At 40.2% G+C, this 17,770-nt stretch overlaps 4 protein-coding genes across 6 annotated transcripts; 1 reads left to right on the forward strand and 3 right to left on the reverse strand.

Annotated features, from left to right (window-relative positions):
- Positions 1 to 373: 373 nt before the first annotated feature.
- LOC115632104 (transmembrane emp24 domain-containing protein B) lies at positions 374 to 1,727 on the reverse strand. 2 transcript variants are annotated; one of them, XM_030529087.1, is made up of 5 exons: positions 1,713 to 1,727; positions 1,372 to 1,641; positions 973 to 1,314; positions 748 to 915; positions 374 to 693 (listed from the first exon to the last, which is right to left on the reverse strand). In XM_030529087.1, the coding sequence occupies exons 2-5, from the start codon at positions 1,519 to 1,521 to the stop codon at positions 637 to 639; spliced, it is 717 nt and encodes a 238-aa protein (XP_030384947.1). In that variant the 5' UTR covers positions 1,522 to 1,641; positions 1,713 to 1,727; the 3' UTR covers positions 374 to 636. The 2 variants fall into 2 exon arrangements, with proteins under 2 accessions (XP_030384947.1, XP_030384946.1); XM_030529086.1 differs by lacking the exon at positions 1,713 to 1,727 and having other exon boundaries at positions 1,372 to 1,695.
- Positions 1,728 to 1,879: 152 nt separating this feature from the next.
- On the forward strand, positions 1,880 to 3,706 carry LOC115632103 (aldose 1-epimerase). Its single transcript, XM_030529085.1, has 2 exons — positions 1,880 to 2,019; positions 2,518 to 3,706. Exons 1-2 carry the CDS (start codon positions 1,980 to 1,982, stop codon positions 3,591 to 3,593), a joined length of 1,116 nt encoding a protein of 371 aa, XP_030384945.1. The 5' UTR covers positions 1,880 to 1,979; the 3' UTR covers positions 3,594 to 3,706.
- Positions 3,707 to 4,045: 339 nt separating this feature from the next.
- On the reverse strand, positions 4,046 to 8,480 carry LOC115632511 (protein SCAI). Of its 2 annotated transcripts, none has more exons than XM_030529702.1 (9): positions 8,345 to 8,480; positions 8,085 to 8,267; positions 7,770 to 8,000; positions 7,585 to 7,707; positions 6,973 to 7,101; positions 6,592 to 6,908; positions 5,740 to 5,991; positions 5,469 to 5,672; positions 4,046 to 5,409 (listed from the first exon to the last, which is right to left on the reverse strand). In XM_030529702.1, the coding sequence occupies exons 1-9, from the start codon at positions 8,440 to 8,442 to the stop codon at positions 5,165 to 5,167; spliced, it is 1,782 nt and encodes a 593-aa protein (XP_030385562.1). In that variant the 5' UTR covers positions 8,443 to 8,480; the 3' UTR covers positions 4,046 to 5,164. The 2 variants fall into 2 exon arrangements, with proteins under 2 accessions (XP_030385562.1, XP_030385561.1); XM_030529701.1 differs by having other exon boundaries at positions 6,973 to 7,116.
- Positions 8,481 to 12,733: 4,253 nt separating this feature from the next.
- Positions 12,734 to 17,582, reverse strand: LOC115632551. Its single transcript, XM_030529766.1, has 4 exons — positions 17,121 to 17,582; positions 15,975 to 16,186; positions 15,265 to 15,415; positions 12,734 to 15,193 (listed from the first exon to the last, which is right to left on the reverse strand). The coding sequence occupies exons 1-4, from the start codon at positions 17,316 to 17,318 to the stop codon at positions 13,370 to 13,372; spliced, it is 2,385 nt and encodes a 794-aa protein (XP_030385626.1). The 5' UTR covers positions 17,319 to 17,582; the 3' UTR covers positions 12,734 to 13,369.
- Positions 17,583 to 17,770: the final 188 nt, after the last annotated feature.

Consider the following 17,770-nt stretch of genomic DNA (forward strand, 5'->3'; position numbering starts at 1 on the left):
TAATTGAATATTTCTTTAGGCAGATTAGGACCTGCATTGGTATAAGTGCTAAAACTTCAAAGTATTTCTTATCTAACAGAACTCAAGATGATTTTTTAAACCACTATAGCTTTGAAAACACAATTTCAGGAGTTCATTTTGAAGGTAAAATTTATAATATATAATCATTTTAATGTAACTTAATTGGCAGTTAAACGAATGGGTTGGGTTTTCTTTGAAATATTATATTGAATAATATGTATAATATATACTATATTGAATCTTGAACTGAATATTTCAATAATAAAACGCTAATGTGGTGTTTAAAAGTTTCTCAAATGTTATTGGCTTAACAGTGCATTACGTGGCTTTCCAATTTAACCAATGATATACATAACGTCCAATTATTTGTTTTTTATTGAAAACACTAAACACACTTATCACATAAATTTCTACGCATATATGTATGTACTTGCATTAAAACGAATTGTTAATTTGCAAAACACACAAGTATAAAAAAGTCTATTTAGTTTGCGCTTGTTCTGTTAGATTGTAGTAAAAGATTAGCCAAAACAGTCCGTACAGACAGACGGTTAAGGCAGCAGAATGGAAAGAAAGGAATACGTCAGTGAGAAATTGCGGCATATATGGGTTTTTTTAAATCCGATTCTTGGAGCCAGACTTTACTTCAAAAAGTTTACGTACGAAAAATACCTAAAGAAAAGAAATCATTGAGCAAGTGACAATTACGAATATATTCATACATACCTGCACAGAGCATGTTATCAGAATAACCAAAATTTGGCTTATAGAGAATGTTTGAATGTAGGAATTGTTGTCCAAGAGAAGAGCAAAATCACGAGACTCTCGATGCCGACTGTGCGATTGATAGGCTAGCATGTCGTTAATGTTGCGCTCAACAGTGCCAATCGTCGCCTATAAAGTAGGGATTTATGAAAAAAAGTGAAAGGAACTAAGCATTTATATACCAACCGTAAAGTTTTGCATATTTAGCTGCAGTTGCTCAATCTCTTTTGCATATTTGTCCCATGCATCATACTTTACAACGGTAATGTAAATGTTGACCAGCTTTCCGGCAAAACGCGAGAACTGGTTGTCAATGCAGACGGAGTAGTAGCCACCAGGGGAAACTTGATCGGTGTAATCGGCCGTGGCTTGCCATTGATAGGGCTTGACGACCTCACCAGCAGGATTGCGTACTGCAAAGCCGGCCATGCCGTCGCCCCCACGAACTACGCTAAACGAGACATAGAATGTGGCACCTGCTTGCACATATTGGTGGTAACAGTCTTCTTTGCCAGCATCTATGTGAACCTGTTGTAAAATTAACGTATGTTTAAAGTATTGCTGTGAAACCCGCTACCAACTCACTTTGTAATCCATAGCCACAGCTGGCAGGTTCTCATACCATGGTCTCTGGGGGTCGGTGGAAGGGACCTGGCCTGTGCTTAACACGAAGCAGACGCTCAGCAACACAAACGCGGCCAACGCTATGGAATCAGTCTGCCACGTCAATCGCATTTTGGCTAGATTTGGTGTTTAAACGTGTGGGCGCCAATTGCGAAGTGGCAGCGCTCTAGAAGTCCTGGATGATATGGTTAGAGGGTAACTTCACTTCTAGAGTATGTGTTTTTTTAATTGCTAAGCCGGATGCAAATGTAAATTTATGAAAGTATGTATTATAAACAACAAGCTACAAGTGCGACTCTCACCCTCACCAAATACGCTGGCTGGGCAGTGAGTTGGCAGCCCTATTAGCGCTACCAGATTGGTTATCCGGCGATGTGGTAGCCACGTATTAGCATGCATATCAGCTGTTGACCGCTAAAACCTTTTTTCTTATCGCGATTGGTTCAAGAGCCTGTGGGGTTGTTGAGATAAGCGTGTGAATATGTTAGCAAATAAAAAATATAGTAAACAAATATAGCCAAAGCAAATAAAAGGGCACCGCACAATTTAAAAGCTTCAGAGTATTCATTATGGTGCGCGTCACAGAGGATGTTTTCGCGACAGCGGCGGGTAAGTTTGGTTTTAATTAACGACTTTTAATTTTGATAGCTTATGAACGTAGCAGGACGATATTTAAAAATTTTAAAAGCGTATTTTAGTCGCTTAGGCGTCCAACACTTATATTATTTGCTTAAAATTTTTGAAACGTTATCATAAGTCCGGTATCTTTTTAATACATTCAAACATATACATATAGTATGTACAAATATGTATCTACAGTTGCTCACAGCTTATTCGACCCAGTCCACAGATGTTAAATGGTATAACTTTTAAACGAAAAGAGATATAAAAAAAAATTAAACGCAGAATACATTCAAGAATCCCTAAATCTTTGTGATATATTATGGATATACATACATATGTATGTATATTATATTTTTTTGTAAATTTGATATTTGTGATACATATTATTCATATTGATCTGAAATTTACACACCGATGTGCAAACTCTAGCTCAAGGTTAAGAATTTTATTTGTAATGAATATGTCAAATCCACACTGTTTCAGAAAACCCCTTTACAAGGAGAACTGAGTCTGTACGTCGATTCACACTTAGTAATGGCGAGCAAATGAGCGTACAAGTGATCACTCTGGGAGCAACTATTACCAGTATTAAAGTGCCAGATGATCGTGGACAGATCGAGGATGTTGTCCTGGGCTACGATAATTTGGCCGGCTATAACAGCGCTAGCAATCCCTATTTCGGAGCAACAGTTGGGCGCGTGTGTAACCGTGTGGCAAATGGTCGTTTCGAACTAGACGGTCAAGAGGTGCAGGTAACTCGAAACATGAACAATAAACATCAGCTGCATGGCGGGCTCATTGGTTTCAACAAGGCCATCTGGGAGGTGGTGGCGGTACGAAAAGATGGCGTTAGTATGGAACACACAAATCCGGATGGTCACGAAGGTTACCCTGGTGAAGTAAAAGCAACGGTGCACTTTACTCTAACCGAGGACAATTGCCTGCATCTCCGCATGGAAGCTGTAACCAACAAACCAACTGCTGTTAATCTCACCAACCATGCCTACTTTAATCTGGCTGGTCACAATGCCGGTCCGGATGGAATTTACGCGCACACCATAGAGATAAATGCTTATGGCATCACCGAAACGGACGAGGACTCAATACCCACTGGAAAAATTACGGCAGTGGATGGCAGCGCCTTCGATCTGCGCGCCCCCTCCAATTTAGGAGAGCGGCTCAAGCAGTTACTGCCAGCAAACGGCTTCGACGACAATTTCTGTGTAAAGTGGACTCCACCACAGGCTATTACCAAAGTTGCCAAGGCAACGCATCCACCGACTGGACGCTGGCTTGAAGTAGCTAGCAATCAGCCGGGTGTGCAGTTCTACACATCAAACTTTATGCCTGATACCAGTCGGGGGGAGAAACCTATCACTGGCAAGGCTGGAGCTTCCTACGTGAAGCAAGGTGCATTTTGTCTGGAGACTCAAAAGTTTCCAGATGCCGTGAATCATTCGAACTTCCCCTCGGTCATACTAAGACCTGGCGAAATATATGGGCATGAGGTTATTTATAAGTTCGGCATATTCCGGAAGAGCGGCTGTTGCAAGCACTAAACCCTAAGAAATGGATCCTCTAAAATCGTAGTAAACCATTTTCATCTTCTTCGCGATATTCAATTCCTTATACTTATAACACCTAAATAAACTACCTAGTTCTATCTAATTGATCTTTGCGTGCCGAAACGTCTTTCAATGTTATCCAAAATTTCAATAACACATGAATTATATATATGTTTTATCTTCTCAAACGTGTGCTTTATTTTCATAACTCATATAAACCTTATGAGCAGTTTGCTTTCATATTTTTTGTGGCGTTGCAAAATGTTGTTCATTTTATTGTTATGTGTGATTCGACAGTGCTGCGTGTCGTTAAATGACTTTGAACAAATTGTTAATGATATTATTTCATGTGTGGTATTTGCGGCTAATGTTGCTGATCAATTGCGGATTGATTTTAATTTAATAATACCTAAATATGTATATATAATATATATATATGTGTATATATTTCTTTTTGTTTAAATGCAATTTTGTAATGTACAATAATTACTGAGCGAACAAAAATGTTTTGCGATTGTGTGATTGTATATGACATTTGTTTATTTGTTTTGTTATTTCTAGAACTCGTGTGGTTGGGTATCTGTTATTAAATACTTTTATTTCGTTAGTTGTATGTTTAAGTATACATTTTTGCTTGCTTCGTATAAAATGTTGTATGAATAGGTTTTTATTTTCATTATTATTTCATTATTTCTGCTAAACTTTGCGTTTTGAAACAGTAACATTCAGTCATCATTTAATAATAATATTGTATATTCAATATTACATACGTACAATATATTACTTTTTCATAGGGCGCCGTGTTCAATGCATAAAATCGCATTTCTTATATAGTGTGTCGTGTTCGAATTTCAAATTGGTTTCTATTTGGTTTTTAGGGGTTTTTGTGTTTTTGGTTTATTTTTAATATAAAGGCTAAAGCGTTTTTGCTGCGTATGACAAAGACTTGATTTCTAATTATTAAAAACGTTAAATTTAAAAAAAGTTCTGCACAGTTCCATCCCAAACTATGTAAATTTGATTTCAGCTTTATAGCCGCTTCTATTTGGCAGTTTTCATAGGTTGTTTGACATGTTTTCACGTTTGTTTCGGTTGCTGTTTCGTTTTATACGTTTTTTCGTCGTATCGTGTAAATTATGTGTTTCTTCATTATATGCTAAGCAACTAACATTGGACCTTTCCATTGCGCGACGCACTATATAAGAAAACTAGCTATTTGAGTATTTCATATATGAATGTATGTATATGTACTTTAATATTATGTTATCTTCTTGGTATATCCATTGAATATGCGATTCTCCCGACACAAGCAACATCGTGAAAACTGATCTTAGCTTTTCAGCCCATATTCCATCATGTACATATAACTCATAACTCAAACATACTCTTATTTTTAGTGCCATATGTCTCTGTCAGCCCCAGTCCCAGCCTTGTGAAAAAGTATCGTACACGAAATGCGAAAATGAAAACTGTCTGTCGTGGTAGTACCAATTGAAGATCTGATACAGCTGCTGCCTAATGTAGATTATTACGACTATAACTAAAACTACGACCATAAAAAATCATCAGTCGCACTCGGGCCCTTCGGAGAAGTGACCACGCACGTCGAGCGCCGAAGCCAACTGGAAAACGATGTGCGATAGCGACGGGTGCTCCAGGAGCTCATTGGCAGGGAGCTGCGGTTCACAACGCGGTCGCATATGGCGCCCACGAAAGCCGCGATGCAAACGCAGCACGACATCACAGAAGACGAAACGTAAGATCAGTGTGCGCAGAAAGTCGTCACCGAAAAACTGAACATAAGAGGAGTCTACAAAATACAAATTTTCAGACTATATATCTTGCTTTAAATACTAAATTTTGACTCGCCTATAAAGCCTATCCCCTGCTCGATCTCATCAATACGGCAACGTGTGACCAGTCGCGAGGCCTCTGTTATAAATCGATCCACGTACGTCTGACAGCGTTCCCAATGGTGTATTGGCACATCGCCGACATTACAAATATAACAGAGTGCGGTGAGCGGGGAGTGCAGGAACAATGTAAATAAGGAGCCATGATGCTGCACATCAGCTATTGAGTAAAATAAAATAGATTAAAATATGCAGTGGCAACATTTATTGGTATTTAAGGAACTTACTTTGAAAAGCAGGCGGCACATCTTGTGGAGACATAAGTATAACTAGAGGCTGGCCAAAATAGCGTGGTATGTGCTGAAAGACAAATGAATTATCCGAATCGATGATGATGAACATGGGCCGACGCGTAAAAGGGTAAAGGTCGCCGGGATACAGACAATGATTCTCCTTATAGGACTTGCCACGACACGACAGGCCACCATCGACGCTATCGCGCTTAACGCTTGTAGCCAAACCGCCCAGCTCGTACCCATCTGAAAATGGTGATAAGATCTATCAGTAAGTTCCGAAATATATTTTGTATGGATCTCGGAGAGAAAGAACACATATGGGGACACATATTTCATCGCGTAAACTTTAAAACTGATGGCTTTGATAATAAATATTATTTCACCTAAAACCTTTTTCAAAAAATAAACCCTATGCAAATTCTGCCTTTTCCATTACAACTTAGTAATAATTTCGAACTTCTTATATTCCTACTATGGGGGAAAATGTTTTATTAGCCATTGCGGTGTTCTGGTATGGTATTCTGTGTTCAATATAGTCTGTTAGTTTCCTGATTCATGATACATGATTCACCTAAAAGCGTATGGGTACATTGTTTTTGGTTCGGCAAAGGTATAGTATAGCATAGAATATATCGTAAAACTGTATAGAAATGGTAATATTTCGGAGGTTTTTAAAAATCATTTTAGTAGGACACAGTAGACCACATGATCATGGAGGAAAATACGACGAGGAGGAAGATATCTTCTTAGCTGGTTTCTCTACTCAACTGACTAATTAACTCGATTTCAATAACGTGTGGGTTTTGTTCTTTCTTATTCTATGGATGATATGGATCAACTTACAGTCCTCCGGATGCTTTGTGGTTGAGAAACAACCGTCGGCTGACATGTACAAAAGTAGAGCACCACCTAGTGGTAATTCCTTAAAACCACTGGCTAAGAAAACCAGCAGCTGACTAATCGAAGGCTTGTATAATAAATATTTATGAGGATTGTCTCGATAATGACGGCCATTCTCCAAGTATCCCTTCGAGCCTGGCACTCCATATGGTGGAATACGACTAGCAGCCGGACTAGCGTCGTGGCCATGCAAGCCGTGACTGACGCTTAGCGGATGTGTGGCAGACTCCGTGGGCTCACGCTCCAGTGTTTGTAGCATCCTGTTTTTATTATTTACGAAGGCATTTTTATCATTATTGATAAATGTGTTGTTCTGGTACTTACCTGAACATATCCATGGTCAACTCTGAGAACTTGGCCTGTTCACACGCCGAGCCCACTATCAGGATCTCCTGCAAACTGAGTGTCATGTGTGGCGAGCGCTCACACGGCGGCGTCGTTAACGGCGATAGCCTAGAACCGGAACCACTACGAATCAGTCGTTGTAGTTGTGCTCATCAAAAAGCATTTGGCGGGGGCCCGTGCTTTCACAGAAGAATTGAGAATGTGGCGCACTAATGTGGTGACAAGGGGGTTTTGGGGTTTGTGGTTTTGATCGTGTGTACTGGTAAGTGTGTTGGCAATGGTTGAAATGATAAACTGGATGGTGTGAGTGTGCGCGTCAGAGAGTGATAGTGATTTGGATCATGGATAAGTGCATGATGAAATGACAACAGTGAATGTGTTTCTCTGGTGTTTCAAGTCTTCTGTGATAAGCACAATATGCCATTCAAGCATATTGAGAGCAACAAATCAACAAAAACTAAAGCAAAACTCGTATACCTACGCAACAGAATATTAGCTATTAATAGCTACCCCACAAGCTCCTTACTTCTCCGCCGAAGAAAGCACGGGCAAAGTGTTGTCTAGAGCGGCATACCGCGCCTCATGACTCACCTGTGCGACAATATAATCGGATTGGAGTCCGCATGCAGCACCGCTACAGCCGCCTCAGCCTTAATGAAACCCTTAATCTCCTCCAGCACTAGCGACCATTCCAAGTGGTCTTCCGGCTCGTAGCTGCGGATGTAACTGGCATATATAAGAAAGAAATTATGCAAATTCAACGGCAATTGGCTTACGTGTTCGTGTACTCCTGTATCTGCTTCTCCAGCTCAGTCACCAGCTCTCGCACCAACTTCATCTTCTTGAGCAGCAAACAGACAACAATGAAGCGCGCATAATAGCGCAACTTCTTCACCATGAGATCGGGTCGATCCTCTTTGGCAGCGCGGGAGTAGTAGGCGCGCCCACGTATAGCTGCATAGAACTGATAAGCCTCATTCAGGTAGTTTGTTTCGCTGGTTCTTAAGCTGCACAGAGGAGGAAAGAGGGGGAGAGAGAGGGATTGCAGGTTACATCAAATAGCGCAAGTGATATGAATGGGGCATACTCACTAGTAATGATAATAAAGCTGTCCAATTTTACTGGCTATCTCGCCTATTTGCCAACGCTTTAGTCCGTACTTTGAGTCCAGCACCATACGATGCTGCTGCTGGAACTTCCATAGTTTAGTGTAAACATCGAAGGTACGGCCAAAGTACGCTTGCCACTGCCTATGTCCGTATTGTGGTAGGTCTCTACAAAATTATTAGACACATCAGAATCATATACATATAATAACACTAACCATGTATTATAACAACTTGATTATTACCTGAGTCCATTGAACAACTGCTTAGATTTCTCTAGCAAATGGCAAAACTCTAAGACAAGCTTTCTATCCTGTTCTTCTGTAGATTCCATTTTCACCATACCGTTATCTACCGTCGCAATGTGTTATGTGTGTAGGCCTGGGCTGCTGCAAAATTATAAAAAGTTTAAGTCTGATTAATATGTACGTTCGATTTGAGTCTATAAAAGTATGACCTCAGAGAATTTAAGAAATAGAAATACTCAAATAGTGTGGCACCATTCGCTTCTTAGGAATCTAAAGTTCATTTAAAATCCACAATGCCTCTACAAAGATAATTAAGTAGGACTTACATTTTTTAATTTCTGTCATATTGGCCAAATTTATCGAATTATACATTGTTACTATGCAACAGACTTGGGGTTCGAAATTATACATCTTTGATACCTTAATGTACTTGTAATGCCAAGATATAATATTTGCATTTAGGAATTGTGCCGGGGCAATGAGTTTCATTATGACTGTTTATGTAATCACTTAAAAGATTTTTAACAAGCTTTACCAAACAACTTGAAACCATACAATTCAGGACCTACAGTTATGGCAAATCAAGAAGGTCACATCGATTTGCCCGAACTGTGTCGAAAATGATGCCAAAAGATAAGCTCAAAATATGAGCTCATCAGATGCGTCATTCGGCAACTTCGGAGGCTGCTTCCTTTCCTTGCTTACACACTAGACCAGCAGCCCATAGGTTTGGCTCGCTAATGGCATTAAATGTATTCAAATTATATATTTTTGTACGAACTGTCGCTACTGGTGTTAAAATAACGTATACATAGGCATTGACATGATGGCCATTTTGTTGCAACATTACAAACAAGCCAGCGTCAACATGTTGAATCCGGAAATGAATAATAACAAAAACGATGTGAAGTCGTTGCTCCTGTAGCGGTTTATTAACACCTCACCTTCCAGCCAGCTCGCACAGTTGGACAATACATACGTGCTCGTCCACCCGACAAATAATCATTATACAAGTACATATCTAATATACATCCTCGTACATTTTCACATAAACACACACATTTTTTTGTGAGAAATACATCAGTTTTTGCTAATTTCCTCAAATTTTCCATAAAACAATTTGCTGGCTTAATTTTAGAATTAGTCAATCATTTGACTGCTGGATGTTTTGGAGATCGAGAAAGATGTAATTTTGTGTTCAAAAATGCGGCTTATTTATTTTATTTTTATTTAATTCTTTAGTGCAAAAATAAAAATTGGAAAATGCAATTTTTGTAGCTAAAGTTTATTTATACTTTAAACTTACAAGTTCGTGTACCCTTTACTGAGAAGTGTAAAGTGGATTGGTGACCATGGGCTTATTTCACATGTAATTTTTAACATTTTCTCGCAATTTTTCTAATGTTCGTTTATCTCTAATTTGATGTGCTAGTTACAGATAACCAGTCAACATTCATAAATCCATTAGAATGTTTTAGTCGACCTTCATATTTGTTGCATTTTGCCATTTACAGTGCACGCATTTGGAAATTAGCTCAGAATATACATATTAAGGAATTAAAAAAAGTCATAACATAGTAATAAAAAATCAAAAGAAAAATACAAATTTAACTGATTTTATTTCCTTTTCGTATATCCGAAAACATTTCAACATTAATTACATAAACATTATTTGTTGCTCGTTTCAGACCACTGTGCAGTGGAGGAAAGTTAAAGCTTGTTGTTATTGGATATGTGTGTGGGTTGTTGTTGGCTCGAGCATGGGCTGCTACCACATTCCAGGCCTAACAAACGTACACAGAACTCTACCAACCCAACCAATTCTAAAGTGAAGCTACACAGGTGTATGCTCGTATTTGTTTGTAACTTCAATGCCCGTCATCATTTTAAAAAGCATACTACTACCAACTCACAATGCACTCCGGCAGAGAGGTGCGGATATAGTGAGGATTCTTTACGAGCTTTATCACAATCCTTTGTACTCAGTTTTATTATGCACTTTTTTATAGACGCGAGTGTGAAAAATAACGTACTAGATTCGCTCGGGCATGGGCTCTAGGTGTTTGTAATCGGTCAAAGCATTCAAATTTGATGAAATCCTCATGCTGCCAACGAAGCTAATTATAATGACGTGTGAAATAGTATAACTCCGATGTAACTATGCAAATACATACGAGTATATTACACACCATCCCATGGGACACTAATTAAGTCATAAGGTATCGTCTACCCATTAAGTCTTATTAAACTATTATTAAACAATCATTTAAGTCTACGGCCAAAAGATTCTTCTAATGTACTGTATGATTCCAAAGAGTAAATTAACTTTAAACATCAAGAGTACTTTTAAATATTGACAATAAATTTCTACATTACTAAAGTGCGTATTGCGAATTCTCGGATAGTATTTTGTTTTACGGAATTAAACGCATGTAGAAATTTTCGTGATATGTTAATCAATTTTTGTGGTTCTGGACTTGTTTTGGATAATAGTCCAAATGGTGGAAAAGTAAGGTAAGGTGTTTCTAATCTATGTATGTAAGAATAAAACAAATTATCATGCATATACACGAGACAAATCAACATCGCCTCATAGTACTTCTCTTTGAACATCTTCAAAATCAAAAGTTTAGCGCTTAGACTTTAATTTATACGCCAAGTACATTTAAAACAGACCATATGGCTGCTATATGAGCGATGGGTAATAAAGTCTGAATAGGAACAAACTGATTAGTGTGCTTGAAATACGAATATCTTGATGAATTTTAATATCAAAACGCCAAAAGTAATAAATAAAATACATGAATACAGGCCCCCATCTCCAATTTGATTTCAACAACTATACTTGTACACTATATGGTCGTTCTGCCAACTGTACACGTATGTAATGGGAGCCAATTAAATTCGCTGTCTGCTGTTGCTAATGCTCGGTACTATACTCAACCATATTGCGAGGGGAAGAATAATGAATTTGATCATTAACCGCTATCCTTGCAATATATGCGTATGTACTATACATACTATATGCAGTTCTAACGGACGAGTATGGGAAAGTAGCCGCAATTCTATATGCAAAAGTTAGCAAGCACACACATCAGTCTTACAAAACTATGTATGTATATACATATGTATGTATGTACATACATGCTGATGTTTGCCTCCAGTCTGGTATCTACACACATACACAACTTTCAATTGGATATGTATGTATGTAGTGTGTGAGTGTACGAGTATGTGTGCGAGCCCTCTCGACCAACTGACCGCTGGCTTCCGTTCATCCTTGTTTGCCTACCTTCTCATTGTTGCAACCGCCGCTGCCGTTGGAACGCGCTGCGTATCCTGCCCCAGAAATAACTGGAGGCACAGGCAGAGTCTCACCAACAGCAGCAACCGCGGCAGTTTTTGCTGGCAGCCGCCTCCGTTTGTTTTTGTCACCGTTGCCGTTGCTGATGCTGATGCCGCTGCCACTGCCGCCGCCCCTGCTGCCAATCAAATTAGCGTATCGAGCACCGCCGTCTTCGCCTCTACCGCCACCACCTTCAATTTTATAAGCCGTCGTGGTTTATCCAGCAAAGCACTTGGCATATGGTTTATATTATGATATCTGGGGCTCTTCAGTTCGCCTTTTTAACACTAATGCCTTTTGCCGGTCTTGTACATTAATTTGGTGGCCACGTTTTGAATTCGTTTTCATCTCACTAAGCAGAGTATTTTCAACATTTTTCACCACACTTCCACTTGACCAACTTATTCACTATTTTTTAATATATTCCATTAACTTTGATTCACTTTTGCGGCCGTGTCGTTGTAAAAAGGAAATGCTCGCACCATAGCGTATGGCTGCACAGTATTGAACTTTTTTCGCATTTACATTTTTAACAAGGGGGTTGTATTGATTTTTTGGCAATTGACAGTTGCTGGCACTTTGCTAGGCCGCCAGAGGGCGTGCCTGCTATTTTGACAATTGCGTGCAAGGGTTGTTTGGGTGGGTGGTGGTTGCTTTCTCTTAATCTCTGATGTGCAACATCAGCTGTGTGTAGAATTCGGTTAACTTTTTGAAATATTTTAGGCGGGCAAAAGTTTCTGTCGCAACTGATAGACTATATGGAACATAACGGATTCTCTAGATAAACACAAATTGTAATTTTATTTTATTGCAATACATAAATTACATTAACATTTAAATTTTGCACATAAAAGCCTTTTCGTTTGGTTGTTTGATAAAATAGCGACTTAAAATGGTTATGATTTTCAGTGCGTCTCATTTCGTCATAGACATAGATACATGTGTACATGTGTACCTATATTATAGGTAATAATTTTATCTACATCATGCATAGTATGTATTTAATTACTTACGATTATATATGTATGTATGTATGTATGTATGTATGTATGTATATGGGTCTGCAATCAACACTCTAACTAATATCTTTGTATGTTTATGACAAATTGATTATTCACTTAGCATATTTGGAATACACGCTTAGCTCTCAGTCTTTAAATCATTAAATAAAAAATTCTCTCAACAATTATGCACATACATATGTACATATGTATATAAGTACCTAAGTATGTATGCATGCTGCTGTCAATTGGCTCTAACGGCAAGCGGACGAGTTCAAAGTTAACATTGTGCTTTGGTTAACGTTGCGTTGTGTTCTACTCATTCCAGTAGGTCCACATTTCAACCATCTTTTGGAGGGAAATTTAGTGCAGCAAAGATATAAAATAATGCCGAAATGTTTTCTGTTATGCGCAGTTTAAAACTAGGTGCAATTTCTTTTTTGTGGAAAAAGGGTGTTTAAATAAGTTCTAGCTTATGCAATGCATCAAAAGATATGATTGGAATGCCGATTTCTACAGAATTTAAAGTAAGAACATTTGACATCACATAAAACGTCCTCCTTATGCAAATAAAAAGCCCGCACAACCTGGTGATAGGTAGAATCCATACAAAAGCACCCACTGAAAAACTTTCCAAAGAGCCAAATGGTCCTATTCTGCCTAAAGAAGGTGAACCTACAAGCGTGTTGCTTCCGATACTGCAGTCCCATCATTGAGCGACTGCTGCATGGTCGAAGTGCCCACATCTGTGGTGGGAGGTGGCAGGTGTGAGTAATAGCCCATTTGGCACGAATTCTGATGAGACAACTTTTGATTCTGGCTGAGTTGATATTGTGCGGCCTTGAGGGCCTGTTGTTGTTGCGGTGTCAGACACTCACAGGCTGTTAGTAGCTCCTCTGTAGACTTTGCGGTTATGGTAGTTGTTGTGGTGGTGGTGAGCTCGCCCACAAACTCTGTGGGTGGTGGTGCGTAGTCCTCGACATCGCCATATGTGGAATAGCGGCCGTAAGGGTTGCGTCTCGGCATGGAGTGACGCTGCTGAGCCACTTGTAGCTTGACCGGTGGCTTAACTACCACAGTATCTAGATATCCGTACCCAAATCCATAGCCCCCAATGGCTTTGGTGGCCAAATTGTCCCAGGACTTGGGCTTATGTACGTACGATATGGTGTTGGGATAAATCTGCGATGGCTGCACAGCGGTTACGTGGTAGACACCACTGTGGTTGTGATGTTGGTGTGGTGAGTGTTGCTGTGGCTGTTGTTGTTGTTGTTGCTCATAGGATTGGCGCGACTTTGTGGAGGGCTGACGCGAAGCTTGGGTCATGTCGCTTTTGGGATCCCAGAAGAGTGTGTCTGTGCTGATGGATGTGGTGTAGGAAGCCGAATCTGGTGGTGCAAACTCGCTGGAGGTGCAAGAGTGCAGACTGCAGTGGCTGGCCAAGCCCGAGGCTAGATCAAAATAACGGGAACGGGTGCTACTGGCCTGAGAGTGCGCCTGATGGGGCTGTGCACGATCATGGTGATGATGATGATGGTGGTGTTGGTGGTGCTGATGATGTTGGTGATGCTGATGGCCGCCGGCAGCTCCATTTGAAGTCGCCTGCGACTTTGAACGCTGCTCCTTCTTCTCCGAACGCTCCCGCTCACTCTCCCGATGCGTGTGCTTGTGCGCCTGTTCCTTGCACTGACGATGGCGGCGTCTCGTTGGCACGCAATGAGTGTCACAACAGGGGCTGGCCAGGTCGTAAGCATCCAGGCTAACATTATCCGCATTTCCAGCAACCGATTTCTCAGTGGATTTCCATCGAAAATGTCCCAGACAGGGATTGCATGAATGGCTCTGATGGCAATGTTTACTCGCAGATTTCTCGCTCTTCCCCGACTTCGATTGAGATTTTACTTTGCCTGGTGGCTTGTGTTTCTCACAGGTGCGCGGCGGTGGTGCCGGTGGTTTAGTCGTTGTCGCCTTACTATCACCACTCAGCTGTTGGCTTTGATATTGCAACGTAGCCTGGCTGGCCGTTGTCGTTTCGACTGATTCTGCCCGATGCAGCAAATAGCGCTGCTTTTGCTGCTGATCACTGGAACTACGCTGCAAATCTGCCGATCCGTGAATGTAGCCTTCGGTATGGGTGGGCTGCAGCACATAACGGTACGTTGGATCCATGTACTGGTAGGTGAGCATGAACTGGGCCGGCGGTGGGATTATACCCTGGGAATGCATAGCCTGCTGTCGAGCCTGTATGTTCGCTACATCCTCAGTGGAAAGAGTAGGCCGGAAATAACTCAAAGTGGTTCCATCGCCACCCTGTACTGGCACCATGTCCTCACCAGCCATGGGCGTTGTGCCGGCGGTAGCCTTTTTACGCGCCGGCAAACTGTGGGTCTTCCACTTGCCCTCCAGGAGCTCCCGCTCACGCTGACACACGCGTTCTAGTTCATTCATCTTGTTTTGCAACATGCTTTGCAACTGGATGTAGCGCATGTGTAAGTCCACCTGATTTTAGATAAGAAGTACGTTAGAATCTTAGGAATACATAACAATTATTGGGAGTTAAATTCGTTCACCTTTTTGACGCAATCCTCGAAAAGCACCACCATACGCATTCGTGAGTCACATTGTTTGATAAACTCAACGATGGTCTTATGATCAGCCTTTTCCATATCGGTACCGTTAATGGAAAGTATGACGTCGCCCTCGCGCATGCCAGAGCAGGCCCTAAACGGCAAAGAATTTTTTTTTTATTTTTAAGTATTACTTGATAGAATTATAACCTAATTGTTCTACGAAGTCTAATTAGTAATAATCACTTTTTGCATCATAAGAAAATAAGCTTATTACATCCAGTAATTATCGTATTATCCTTATAGAATTATTTTCAAAACAATTGGATGATAACTAATATGTTGTGTTGTTTAAAAAGATTCTAATATCTTTAATTATAAAGAGTTTTTGTTAATAACATCCGCGTCAAATTCAAGAATATTATCGAATATGTATATTCATGATCTTAGAACTAAATGTTTCCTAAAATATTTTCTGAAAAGAGAGAATGTTTTTGCTACTTAAGTTTATCTTTTGAACGCATTAACATATAGATAACAAAGTTTCAATTTTTAAATATGATTATAAAACTTATGTGAGAACATAAATTCGGAAATTGAAGCTTGATTTAAGAAAATTTCAATCAATATCGAAATATCAATTGGTTTGTAACTCTTTCATATACAATTTTATAAAATGCACTTTAATAATGTGGAAATCATCTGAGACTTACGCTGGACCTCCATACTCCACGTAGTCAACATATGTGATCATATCAAGTTCCTCATCTCTCTTATAATGTATGCCATAGCTCTGCAGTGTAAAACCGTAGGAGTCATTTTTCTTTTCAACTATAATAGTGCGACGGCGGCGATCCTCGTCAGGCTTAGAGGCCAGAAAGCGGTCAGATTTGTAGCGCCCAAGAAGATGAGTGGACTGCGATAGCTGTGAACGGGGAAAGGTAGAAATGAATAAATGTTGCAGGACTTACACACCAAATAAGAAAAACGCATTTAAACCCTGCAGGCTATTTGGCAAAGGTATATACATACATATTACTCGTATGCTAAAATGTATCATATACTATGTAGTAGGTATGTCCGCTATCCTTTCAATTCATTTCTGTATACGTGAGCACGTACGTACAAATGTGGAACAGCAAATAGCTTCAGGATACCGCCACATTAATACCACGTCTGGCCCCCACACCTATGTACATACATACAAGTATGTATGTACTATACTATATACGAGTTTTATGTAGTTTCTTTTTATTCTTATTGAAACCATTTCCATGAATAAGCGATGAAGCACAAACAAAAGCCAAAGTTGCACTTTCACTCGAAATAAAAATAAAAAAAAACGAATACATCACATTAAGGGGTGGAAATGCAATGGAAAAAATATGGCAAAGGCGTCCTGTTGAATCTGAATTCAGCAAAGTATCCACAAATACATATTAATTAAAATAAATTGAAATAATAAAAGCGAACCCGACTAATTATGCAATTAAAGGAGGTACTCATACTCTGTGCCATGGCACAGGACTTCACGGGTGGGCGGCGGATGTGGCGGGAACACCCGATGCTTTGAATTATTAACACTTGATCAACATCGCACAGCTTTTTGACGTTTGTTCTTGTGCCCGGCCAAGCGTGAAGAGCACGGCCAAACAGCTGTGGTGTTGACAAAAGGGAGAGGAAAGAAGTCTTATCACGAACCACCCGCGCTCTCAAGCTCATTTCAATTGAGCCAACCCAGCATGACTCAAAAAGGACCCCGGGTGGCAGAATTAATTTCTACCTTACTATACCTCTATACCCATGCGTCCTATTTAGAATGGTACTCGAGGCGTACTAATCTCATCATACCCACATACCTGCGCATACTCTAGGTCCTCATCACTAGCGTCGAGACTTTTGTGCTTGTGGTGATACTTTAGGCGCCCTAGACTGCCCGTGCCATTTACATAGTGGCCGTGTCCGCTACTGCTCGGCGTGCAGGCGGCCGTTAAGATGCTGCCGGTAGCTGTTGCAATGCTCTGGCAGCTACTGCTTATAGGCTTTGCGCTGGCCATTGTCGGGCTCTTGAGTCAGAACGTCTATTGATTTTTCATGCAGCCATCATCATCGCCTTTGAACTAATGACTTATCCAAATTTATGCGTGTGCACTCGACAATCTTTGATGTTGATAATTCTAAAAAGTTCCCGACGTCTGCTAACGACAGATACCGACAAATACCGAAAATTTCAATTTCTTTCGCCGACCAGCGCAAACGAAACGCTCTTCCAGGGCCGTAATTTATTAAATATTGCACTTGGCCCTCCGTTATTCATAACTTTTGCCTAATTACGGTTATTTGTTTATGGAAAAACTTATCCATATTTCTGTGATGACGGTTGTCGTGTGTTTCCGCTTCGTTTGTTCTACTTCCGTTGGGGTTTGTTGCCGTACTAACCAACGCTTTCAAATCGACTGTGTCCAAGAGCGCTGCAGCAGCAGCAGCAGCGAATGAACGGAAATGGGAG

The sequence above is a fragment of the Scaptodrosophila lebanonensis genome, unplaced genomic scaffold (assembly GCF_003285725.1).
Source record: "Scaptodrosophila lebanonensis strain 11010-0011.00,11010-0021.00 unplaced genomic scaffold, SlebRS2 tig00001415-arrow-pilon, whole genome shotgun sequence".
NCBI lineage: Eukaryota > Metazoa > Arthropoda > Insecta > Diptera > Drosophilidae > Scaptodrosophila > Scaptodrosophila lebanonensis.

Bases quoted from the DNA above. Each gene is read 5' to 3' on its own strand.
- LOC115632551 (XM_030529766.1), bottom strand. From the start codon at position 17,318: ATGGCCAGCGCAAAGCCTATAAGCAGTAGCTGCCAGAGCATTGCAACA. The intron at 16,187-17,120 runs GTATGTGGGTAT...CCCCGTTCACAG, and splicing joins AGGACCTAGAGTATGCGCAG to CTATCGCAGTCCACTCATCT. The intron at 15,416-15,974 runs GTAAGTCTCAGA...TTTGCCGTTTAG, and splicing joins GTGGAGTATGGAGGTCCAGC to GGCCTGCTCTGGCATGCGCG.
- LOC115632511 (XM_030529701.1), bottom strand. From the start codon at position 8,442: ATGGTGAAAATGGAATCTACAGAAGAACAGGATAGAAAGCTTGTCTTA. The intron at 7,117-7,584 runs GTGAGTCATGAG...ACTGATTCGTAG, and splicing joins CCGATTATATTGTCGCACAG to TGGTTCCGGTTCTAGGCTAT. The intron at 6,909-6,972 runs GTAAGTACCAGA...TAATAAAAACAG, and splicing joins TTGACCATGGATATGTTCAG to GATGCTACAAACACTGGAGC.
- LOC115632104 (XM_030529087.1), bottom strand. From the start codon at position 1,521: ATGCGATTGACGTGGCAGACTGATTCCATAGCGTTGGCCGCGTTTGTG. The intron at 1,315-1,371 runs GTGAGTTGGTAG...ATTTTACAACAG, and splicing joins CTGTGGCTATGGATTACAAA to GTTCACATAGATGCTGGCAA. The intron at 694-747 runs GTATGTATGAAT...TCTTTTCTTTAG, and splicing joins TGATAACATGCTCTGTGCAG to GTATTTTTCGTACGTAAACT.
- LOC115632103 (XM_030529085.1), top strand. From the start codon at position 1,980: ATGGTGCGCGTCACAGAGGATGTTTTCGCGACAGCGGCGG. The intron at 2,020-2,517 runs GTAAGTTTGGTT...ACACTGTTTCAG, and splicing joins TGTTTTCGCGACAGCGGCGG to AAAACCCCTTTACAAGGAGA.